General features: G+C 42.1%; 1 protein-coding gene across 1 annotated transcript; it reads right to left on the reverse strand.

The window, feature by feature from the left end:
- Window positions 1-674: 674 nt before the first annotated feature.
- ino80da (INO80 complex subunit Da) lies at window positions 675-10,144 on the reverse strand. The gene is made up of 9 exons (XM_073845201.1): window positions 9,927-10,144; window positions 7,361-8,178; window positions 6,225-6,327; window positions 5,858-6,082; window positions 5,641-5,750; window positions 5,358-5,491; window positions 5,054-5,265; window positions 2,724-2,881; window positions 675-2,568 (listed from the first exon to the last, which is right to left on the reverse strand). Exons 1-9 carry the CDS (start codon window positions 10,142-10,144, stop codon window positions 1,634-1,636), a joined length of 2,913 nt encoding a protein of 970 aa, XP_073701302.1. The 3' UTR covers window positions 675-1,633.
- Between the last annotated feature and the right edge of the window lie 1,217 nt (window positions 10,145-11,361).

Raw genomic sequence — 11,361 nt, forward strand, 5'->3', positions numbered from 1 at the left:
TTCAAGAATGTTCACACTGCTCTTATGTGTTTCAAGTGAATGGAGAATGAAAGCACCATAAAAGAGGTATGATTTGTGCACTATATTCCAAGTCTTCTGAAGACATGATAGCTTTGTTAGAAACTGAAATTTAAGTAAATAAAGGCCTGTTCACACAGATTTGATTTTCTGTTAAGACCAATGGGAAAAAAGGCAGATAGGCTGAATGAAAATGCAAATTCGCTCCATGACAGTAGGTGGCGCTTAAAAAAAAAAAAAAAAAAGTACAGCATACACAAAGGCAGCTGACACGTCCTGACACTCAGATAACTTTCTATTTTTGACACCCACTTGTCATGGAGAAGTCAAACAGTATTTTTATGTTTTCAAACAGACGTTCAGACTTTTGTAAAGTTGTTCAAAACTGTACAGATAATTTACTCACTCCCTTGTCATCCAAGATGTTCATGTCTTTCTTTCTTCGGTCATATTTTAAGGATTTCTCTCCATATAGTGGACTTCTATGGTGCCCGAGAGTTTGTACTTCCAAAATGCAGTTTAAATGCAGCTTTAAACAATCCCAAATTGGGCTTTAAACAATCCCATCCAAGGAAGAAGGGTATTATCTAGCAAGAACGAAAAAAAAAAAAATAATAATAATTATAATTGCAATTTATATACATTTTAACCGTAAACAATCGTCTTGGTCTAGCTCTGCTGAACTGTGTGCTCTCCTACATCACTGCAGAAGCACCGACCCAGTGTTTACAAAGTAAACACCCGAAGAAGGTCAAACGCCCCTTACAAAAATAGGTAAAAAAAAAGCGATGCAAGATGATTTTGAAGTTAAGGGAGAAAATGATATGGGAGTTTTTCGAAATACCCCAACTGTCATAAACATGAATGCACACAGTTTAGCAGAGCTAGACCAAGATGACCGCTTGCAGTTAAAAAGTATATTAATTGTAATTTTCTTTAGACAAAAAACAATTGTTTCACTAGGTAAGACCGTTCTTCCTCACCTGGGATCATTTACATTACAGCCCTTTGAAGCTGCATTTAAACTGCATTTTGGAAGTTCAAACACACAGGCAATTTAGAAGTCTACTATACGGAGAACATTCCTGAAATGTTTTCCTCAAAAAGGGAACCAGTTCTGAATTCTTCCATTCTGGTATCATAGTCACTTACCAAAATAGTCTGTTTGTGCATCATCACATACTAGTTTTGTGTAGCAGCAATGGCTTTTTGTGATCAAAAGTGCAAATAATTGGTTAGCCAGTTTCCTTTGTATGAAAGAAATTAAAATGTTTACTGATCACTTATCTTGAACAGGCCTTTACTTACTCAAAAGTCATGTGTAAAAAGGCAAATATGCCAAACAAAGACATTGCCAAACCATCCTGGTCATTACATCATAACTGATTGTGATACACCAGTTTAATTGTGCAGACATTTAGAGTGCTTTTTCAAAGCTTGACAACCCTTGTCTACAATTTTTTAAAAGAGCAGAAAGTGAACATTGTTCAAAACTTCCCCTTTCTTGTTCAATGGACAAAAGAAAGTCATGAGGGTGAATAAATGATGACAGTTTTCATTTTTGCGTGAACTATCCCTTTTAAAATGTGAGATGGGGTGGTCTCTCTAACCAGACTCAGTTGCTCTGAGGGAACGGGGGAGTGGCAGCGGTGGCACTAGTGATGGTAATGCCTGTAGGTGGCGCTGTCGAGCTATGGCTGGGCTGCAAGTCTTTGGGGATCCCACTGTGGGAAGCCAGTTGGTGGCCGAAGGCTGCGCTAAACTGTGGGAGCTGTAGTTTAGGTTGGGTGGGGGTGAGAAGGTCCCGTGAAGATGGCGAGGATGAAGGTGAGGTGAGGCCAGTCAGGCCCGACTGGGGTAGAGCAGAGAGAGCAGCGGTAGGCTGCAAGATTGTGGAGTGGGACGTGGAGGGCGGGGTGGACAGAGCGGTGGAGAGCAGGTGAGTTTCAGCAGTGAGGAGGTTACCAAACTGTGCCGGGTCTGTGAGCGAGAGAGGGAGGTTATTCCAGGAGGTGCGCGGAGGCCCTGGCGCTCCACTCAAAGGCACCTCCAGCAAGAGAGGCGGGTCGGTTTGATAAGAGGCACCATGTGGGGGTGAGATGTGATCCCTGTAGGGCGATGGCACATGCTCGCTGCTGTAATGACTACCTGGTGGGGACGAGTGCGATTTGGGAGCTCGGGAAAACGTTCGTTCTGTCAACCCACCGTTGGGACTTGTAGAGGGTGCACTGGTGCTGCTCTGAGTTGGCTGGGGAGAAGGGGACGTTGAGAAATGATGGCCTGTCGGGGCATGGAGGAGGTTTCCCTCCAGTTCTAGATTGGGAAAAGTCTCAGAGGTCATTCGGCCATTCAGAAGGTCTCCGATGCCAGTCGCTGTGACCCCTGATCCCGAGAACACGGCCATGGTTCGGTGGTCTACTCCGTCCGCTGGGGTCAGTTCACCCATTGAGGACAAACACACCAGGGAGTCAGGATACGACCCCATGGCCTGCAGAGCTCTGACCAGCTCTTCTGCCTCCTCTGTGGTGGGCAACAACTCTCCATTCTTACCTGGATCCACAAAGACAATTCAGACAAAGTGCAAACCAACAAACTAACAAGAAAATTTATACAACTTGAGTGGTGATTGTTAAGTGCTAGTATGTGTGATTCCTTGCTGGCCCAAGTCAAAAGAAGCTACTCTGTATAATCAGATGTGAACGTACCCTCAAAAAGGTCGAAATCCTGAAGATCATCGGGAAGTCTGGGCAGCACGTCAGAGAAATCTTCCTGATTGAGCTCAAGATCATTGGGAATGTCAGGCATTTCATTTGTGATGTCATCAGGAAGCTCGTCTGCGCTTAGTTCAGGGGTCGACGGACTCCTGCTGTAGAGACAGGCAGAGTAAATGTAAGCGGAGAGGAAAACACTGAATTTAGTTGAATAAAGTCAGAAACATACTCTATGAAGTGCATGAATATGAATGCTTAGCCAGCATATTACAAGTGCAGATCTTCTTGTGTTGTTGCTGTGGTGGTAACAAACCTTGGTGCTCAAGGAGTTGAGTTTCCTTCGTGTCTGTTATTAAACTGGATGAGTTATTATTCAGGTAGCCAGGTACCGACAGATTGTCTTACATTAACTAACTTCCTCAGCAAGATACGGTTGCGCTTTCATGACAGTAGCTGTCTTGCTCAATTGGATGTTACAGTATCCTTGCAACAACAGGCACAGGGTTCGTACAGATTCTGTAAAACTAAATTCCAGAACTTTCATGGACTTTTCAAGCACTACTTATTTAATTTGTAAGAACTCAAATCAGAGATCTCACTTATCAAACAATGTATTCACTTTCAAATTCTAAAAAAGATAAATAAATAACTAATAATACACTAATAAAATGGCAAAATAAAGTGAAGCACATGCAAAGTATTACTACTAGTATTGCAAAGTATAATCCTGATCTGAAACAACTGATTTGTAATGCGCGATCCAACTGGAGCGCTTCTTAGTGAATCATTTTGTGATGCAATGGTTTAACTGATTCAGAGTTTCGAAAAGCTCCGTTTCACCCATCAATATGTGCTTTTTAATATCATTAGAAGCGATGTCCAAACTCAAATTAATGGCTCTTTTAATTTGATCTGGTTTTTGCTAGTGAATCACTTGAAATGAATGATCGAAGTTACGAGGTTTTAATCAATCGGAGCGGTTCAGTGTAAATGACTCACTCAACTGATTTGGTTCTTCTGTTTGGCTTTTCGCCATGTTTACATGACATTGTCAGTGCTACTACTGGCTTAGCTCGCTAGTTTTATGACACTTACTGAAATAAGCAAAAAAAACTATGATGTTTTTTCAATTGCGTCAATTTAGTGTGGAAAAAATATGTGCTTATTGAAAAAAAAAAAAATCCTTATTTCATAGATACATTGCGTTTATATAATTCAAGCACTTTTCAATTACCTCTTCAGAAATATTGCTATTTTCAAGGGTTTTCCAAGTCTTAAAGGTTGTATCAACGATTCTGGGCTGAAAAATAAAGTGTCAAATTCAGCTGACCTTTCTTCATGATCCGCTCGCTGTCTAACCCATAAATTGGCTGTAAAAAAAAAAACACGTCTCTGTGGTCAGCCTAGGGTCCGAGATATGCCAAAAAAACAATCGGTGCTACCAACGATTCCACAGAAAAACAAACAGTGTTCCAACCAATCACCGTCAGAGGGTTGGTGTTGTGGATTTTCGTACTGGTGCAGGGATGTGAGGGAGGCAGAGTGAAAGTCCACAAAACCAACCCCTGTGACGGTGATTGGTTGGAACACTGTTTGTTTTTCTGAGGAATCATTGGTAGCACCGATTGTTTTTTTTGGCATATCTCGGACCCTAGGCTGACCACAGAGATACGTTTTTTTACAGCCAATTTATGGGGCAGGCAGAGAAAGGTCAGCTGAATTTGACACTTTATGTTTCAGGCTTGAAATCGCTGATACAACCTTTAAATTTCAAAGTCAAATTCAAGTACTTCAAGCACTTTAAGCACCTTGTACAAACCCTGCTGGCAATACAGCATGTATGTGTCAGTTTTGCTAGTATTCAAGACCAGACTAGACCATATCATCATGGTTTTGTCATGGACTAGAGACTAAACTCCCAGACTTCACTACAACACATTTTGTGGTCCATGATAACTAGTGCATATGATCCATTTACCATAAAGTCCTGTTCCTGGAGAACTACCTACCTGCAGAGTTCAGTTCCAACCCTGCACCAACACACCTGTCTGTAATTAGTTGGTTCAATTGTGTTTGACCAGAATAGGCCTTAAACTTTTTAAGAAGGTATATCTGCAGGACTAGAACTGGGTACCTCTTATTTACATGATCTTAATAATTCAGAACATCTTCTGGTCTCAATTTTGACTTGAACTCAACCTACTTTGGTCTTGGACTCAAATGAGCTAGTCTTGACTACAACATTGGTATTTGCGACATATAAAAACACATTCTGAATTATTTGTGAAGCAAGACTGTGATGCATTTGAAAGCGGGATAGGCACCTGACATGGGTGTGATGAGCGGGCAGTGAAAGGGAGGGCATTAGCAAATTGCCCTGTGGCACAGCAGGGGGAATGGGCTTCTGCGGTCTGCGTGGACCTCGCCTTCTCTTCTTTTTGTGTTTCTTCGTCAGCGCAGGCGGCTTGGTCTTCTTACGTGGACGCCGCTGCTGCTGCTGACTGCGTCTGTTGCCATCTCCTCGCAGGAAATTATCCTGACACACACATTTACGTACAACTTACAACCAACTCTGTACTGTGTAAACACATTCCTTTTAAGGTCAAAAAAAGTTGTGTGGTTTCTCACCATTTTCTTGGCATGTTCATCACAAAGAGGTGTCTGGTGAGTGATGTCAAAAACAGGAACAGAGCACTGTTGTCCATCAGCGAACCGTGCCGTGCAACTGGAGAACAGCTGCTGAGAGCGATTCAACAGGATATCTGCATCAACATGCTGTCAAGAATATAACACACCAGCATCTGACAACAGCACATAGGTGTGACTTGTTACTTGGCCATTGTTCACACTAACAGTTCATCACTTCACATCAGTTTCTTTTTACTTGTAACATGCATGTGTTAAAGGATACGTTGAAAACAATGCCGTGAAAATGGCAAAGCTACACTGTTGCAGCTTTGACCCTTCGTGGATCCCGTACATATTGTCCTTTCATACTTGTGTGGTACTGCAGACCTTGAACTGAAAACAATACAATCATTTATACAAACATATTAAAAATACCCACCCACCCACACAATGCACACAATCCCTGTAAACAAGTAAAACACTGTTCATGTTCAACACACCAGTTTGAGGTCTGTGAGGTCTTGCTGAGTTTCTGAATGAGCTGTGCAGTGCAATCGGGGTCTTTGCTTGCAGCATGGAGCAGAGCTTTCCGGAAGGCGTATCGGTATCTGCTGTGACGGGTGGCTGCCCTGTCCTGTCGGCACAGGTGTTTATACCTCTCCTGCAGGTATGTACATAACTGTGCCAGACGTGCCCGCCGGGAAAGCGGCTTTTCATTGGAGGAGCTGACACACACAGACAAAAGAAATCAGTCTGGGTAATAACAAGCTTGTTTGTCTCTAAAACATTTTGATCTATAGTCATGAAGTAACTTAAGTGCAAATGTCTAACAAGTTGTGAGGAGCAGGTGAGAAATTAATTTCTTACCTTTGACGAGAGCTTCTTTCTTGAAGTCTCCAGGCCTGAGGCAATAAAGGAACAAGCTCCTCTGTATCTTCATCATCTGTACTGTCCTCAGACCAGTCTAGCCCTATTGAAACACACATGCATATACATGCAGATACCAAAGTTATATACAGGGGTGGCCAAAATTATTATAACACTAGAATTTTCACCAGCTAAAAATGGTTTTAAGTCAGTCATTTCTATCTTTTGATGTAGTGTGTCAGTAGGAAATATCAGTTTACATTTACAAACACTCATTTTGCTATTAATTGTTAAAATTCAGTGAGATTTTTGTTTGCACAAGGAGTCTGACAATAACCAGATCATTTAGTCTGTCTGGAATGACATGAAGAAACTCAGAAAGACTAAATCCAGAAGAACTGTGGCAACGCCTAAAAGATGGTTTAAGAGACCTACCTGCAAAGCTACCTAGGGCAAATGCTGCTTTAAACTGCTAAAACTTTTAAAAGGATGGTCACACCAAATGCTGATTTAATTTAGTTAATAGAAGTTAATTGATAAAGAAAATCAATTTAAGACATTATTTTTTGACAGCATCCTCATTTTACAGAATTTTTACACAAGTGCCTAAAACTTTTAACAGTACTGCAGCTTTGCAGGTAGGTCTCATGCAGCATCTTGGAGACAATTGTTCTGGATTTAGTCTGTCTCAGTTTGTTCTGTTTCTTCATGTCATTCCAGACAGACTGAATGATGGTGAGATCAGATCTCTGTGTGGAGCACTGGCTGTTGTCAGACTCCTTGTGCAAACAAAATTCTCTCTGGATTATTACAATTAATGGCAAAATGAATGTATGAAAATGTAAACCAATATTTTCTACTGACACATTACAGCAAAAGATAAAAATAACTGACTTAAAACCTTTTTCAGCTAGTGAAAATACTAGCATTCTTATAATCTCACTTTTAAGAATATTAGGGCTGCCGATTGAACGCGGTCACCTAATAATTTATGGGAAAAAAAAACACATTAAAATTTTACTTTTTGCAATTAACAAACCTGCCCAAAACTTTCAAGAATTTTTGGCAAGTTTCAGAAAATTTTTGCACCTTTGGAACCCTAATTTTTAGTTGGTTAATGTAACAAGTTTTCATACCAAGATGTGGGAACAGGTCTCCGTGTTCTTTCTGTCTCTGAGCATAGAGCTGCACAAGGTGCTGCAGCCTGAGCAAGCAGACAGGGGGTGCTGTAAAGGCAGTGGGGCGCATGGCCACGGCACGGGGCTGTGGGCAGTCCTGGGCAGCAGGTGGGCGAGGGGATGCAGCAGAGGCAGGTCTCCGGCTAACAGGCTGGTTCTGCACCCCAGCAGACGGCAGCAGACCGGATAAAACAGAAGGCCCAGTCTGACGTGGAGCTGGCTTGCATAGCAGAGTCTGCACTGCCCCATGTTGGGCGTAAGCGGGCCGATCTGTGTGTTGAGGGGGCTGGACAAGCCTCGACGAGGGTTGAGGCGGAGGTGGAGCCGGTGGCGGAGGTGGTTGTGGTAGGTGTGGGGAGGCTGGAAGTGTGCAGGGTTCAGTGACGCCGCTAAAGTGCTCGATGACGTCCGTCTGACGGTGCTCTGGGTCCCGGGCGGTCACCCTTAGGCCAATCACTGGCCTGCTCGGCAGCTTCCTCTTGCTGGAGGTCTTCAGCATCACACTTTCCTCTCCATCCGTGTCCTCCTCGTAGAAGGCAAAGGGGTCGAGGAGATCAGAGTCCGAGAGAGGCATTGGGGTCAGACGGGAGCAGGGCGGGGACGGAGGGAGGCCGTCCAGCCCGTTAGTGTCTCTCAGAGCCAGAGAGGGAACGGTGATGTTCAAAGCGACAGACTCCACGTGAGCGCGGGAACGAACCTCCTCCAGAGCATCCTGCTTCTTCTTACGCTCCTTCTTCGGGATGAAGCCAAGCACCTGTAGGTGGCTGTTACAGTATCTGCCAAAGCGAACAAACAAGGTTTGACTCAAATCACACACTGTAGCACATTTTAATCATGAACTGAGAAATTCTGTCAAATGCCTCCACTGGCGAAGGTAAAAAAAAAAACCAAGGTAAACAGCTAGGGAAAAACTGCATGTTTATATTAGATCTGTTTGGCAGCAGCAAAATATACATTAAATAAATAAATAAATGCACTGCTCTCATCTGCTCTGAGGCTGGGACTCTAAATAGTGTTCTGTGCTCGTCTTTGCAGCCAAAGACAGAACAGTTAGCAAGATTTGCTTGAACTTAGCATTAGAACTGGTACACCGTTGCTGCGAAAACTTAATTCGTGGGTGGAAACGTGCAGATTAAGGGGCGGTAATATTACAATAAGGTCCATTTACTATGTCACTAAGGGGGCGAAATCTAAGCAGCTTATTTTTTCACATGCTTGCAGAGAAAGGTTTACCAAAACAAAGTTACTGGGTTGTTCTTTTCATGTTTTCTGGGTTGGTAGATGCACTGGGGTTTATAGCACTTAAGGCCTTTCCACACTGAGCGAAAAGGGAAACTAATATCACATGCGATGGCGTGGTGGAATAAAACAACAGATTCCTATGGATGATTCCGCATTCCGACATTCCGAAAAAGCAAATGTTTTTTTTAACAACCAGTCCGACGAATCTTTTCAGTTTCACAAAGTGAAAACACGGGCGTCCAGTAAGATTTGAGCATTACATCACATGCCCAGAGCAGCTGCTGTTGCACAAAAAGGACGAGAGTGGTGGCGCTGTTTTGAAAAGCAGTGTAAACAAACACAGAAGAGGAGTATTACAAGAGAGAAGAGGACGCGCTCTTGTTATCATTGCATCTAAGAACAGATGGTTATTCGCACATGTTCTTAATATAATTTCTATTAATTCTCCACTGAATTATGTGCCACCTAGTGTGCAGGTGTAAATTAGCAGAAGGTGAACATTCGGTTCGCGCTCTGTGTGAAAGCACCATTTGTCAACAATTCGCCTTGCGTTTTCGCATCGTGCTCAGTGTGGAAAGGCCTTAACATGTGGAAAAACTAAAGTTTTTTACGATAGGTCCTCTTTAAAACATGCAGTGCAGTGCAGTGATTTTACCACAGATGATGGGGTAAAATGGCAATATGATACTTTTAAAAATCTGAAAAAGCACTGGTTGTTAAATCCCAATCCTAAACACTCAACTAAAGGCGTGTTCACACTTTTAGTTCGGTTCATTTGGAAAATGATACATTTGGTCGTGGTTCGTTTAGCGCTCACACTGGCATTTTTGACAGCGAACCTAAAAATACCAAACCTACAGGCATAGTGATATGTTCACAACCTAATTGGTCGGGCTGAGTGATGTAAATTTCGTGACGGAACTCACCGAACACTCCAAACAAAAGGAAAAGGTGCACTTTAAGTCGAATACACCTAATACTGTCTGCTTGACTTAAAGCGCTCATTGTTGCATCTTGTCATTACTTCCTGTTTTTGGTTTGTTTAGAAGTATTTTGTCCGTGTCGCGTTCTTATTTTATTCAAACCGCACCAGATCTTTTTAGCGGTCTCGGTCCGCTTGTTTGGTGTGCACCAGGGTTCGGACGGCAGCGTTCACACTTACTCAAATGAACCGCACTAACAGAGCAATCCTTTTATTCCAACCAAACATGACAAGTGTGAACACACCCTAAGAGTTTACTCACAAACCATGAGTAATCTGCTGGTTTCCTTCTCATCTTACCTTCGCTCTTCTGCTTTGGGGATTGGGTTGGTGCATCGCTGACTGTTGTACTTGGCCACATATTCGCACTGTTTAAACGGCGCAGTTTTGTCCTCCAGAACATGACGAATGCAGAAGGCGTATCCGTTCAATCTGCGCTGCTTGCAGAGTTTTGGGCTGTAGGAGCACAGCGGCTTATTATCCACCTCTGAGAAATGGATGTGTTTACCTTCGTACATCACGTGACTCTGGTCCCTGAGAACATCAGCTGATCGGAGAAAGAAAAGAGTGTGAATTACACCACATTAATTAAACTTATATATATATATATATATTAGGCCTGCAGCGACGCGTCGATGACGTCGACGACTCGGTTCTAAAAAAACGTCGACGTCAAATCCAGTAGTCGACACATCATGCCCACTCACCAGACGCATGTGGGCGACCAAAACAAAGCAGCATGGATAACGAAACTACGTCCACTTCTCAGGTTAAGCAGCTTGCACTCCCAAGCAATACATGTCATCACAAACAGGGCTCGACATTCACGCTTGTCCGCGACAAGTGGATTTTGTGAATGGGCAAGTGAAGGAGAATTTTACTTGTCCGACCGGACAAGTAACCTGATACATCAATAACAAACAATAACTAGCGTAGCACCGAAACTTTGGTGAGAATGATTCTGACTGTATTACTTACAGTGTAAACGGTGACTGAAAACGGACAGTATCAAGTATCAAGCTCGTGCAGCCTATATGACTCACTGAAATTTTAAAACTAATAGGCGCAACAGCATACACAAAGAAACAAACATACTGCGGTAGAAAAAAAAGATAAATATTGTATAACATATTATATAGGTAAGCAACATTATGATTGCAAACGTGGCATTGATTTTATACAACAGTAGTTCAATAAACTAGTATTTAATATTAACTAATATTAACTGACTTTCATTTTTAGACAAATCACTGACTGTTTTTGTTAACGAAATAAGCAGCAAAACAGTCGCAAATCTGACAAACACACAGTGGTGTTTCAATACTGAATGATTTAGCATTTAATTTAATGAATCGGGAGAGTCAGTGAACGAACTGGTTGAATCCATCTATGGTTGAATCCGTGACTCACTCATTAAGACAGTGACTTACTGCCACCTATTGGTGGTTCGGTTTCATATTTAAAAGTAATGCATTTTTTCAACATTTTAGATTTATATGTTAAAAAAAGTACAACATTAATCTTATAACATTATTTATATATTTGCAATTTTACTGTGTAAATGCATTTTTTGGAACCACTTATCTTCATTAAACAGTCTAAGTAAATACATTTAAATAGCATTTTCGATGCAGACTGGGTTTTTCCTGTGCAGTGGAAAGACGGAGTTTGTTGATACTGTTTTAATCTGAATGGTAACCATACAGAGTCTAGTTATTCTAATTTAATGTATTGA

The sequence above is a fragment of the Garra rufa genome, chromosome 8 (genome assembly GCF_049309525.1).
Source record: "Garra rufa chromosome 8, GarRuf1.0, whole genome shotgun sequence".
NCBI lineage: Eukaryota > Metazoa > Chordata > Actinopteri > Cypriniformes > Cyprinidae > Garra > Garra rufa.

What these genes read in the sequence shown, in the direction of transcription:
- ino80da (XM_073845201.1), bottom strand. Translation starts at nt 10,144, where the DNA reads ATGTACGAAGGTAAACACATCCATTTCTCAGAGGTGGATAATAAGCCG. An exon ending in GAAAGAAGCTCTCGTCAAAG is followed by an intron (nt 6,083 to 6,224) that starts GTAAGAAATTAA and finishes TGTGTGTGTCAG; the next exon opens with CTCCTCCAATGAAAAGCCGC. An exon ending in TTCACGGCATTGTTTTCAAC is followed by an intron (nt 5,492 to 5,640) that starts GTATCCTTTAAC and finishes ATGTTGATGCAG; the next exon opens with ATATCCTGTTGAATCGCTCT.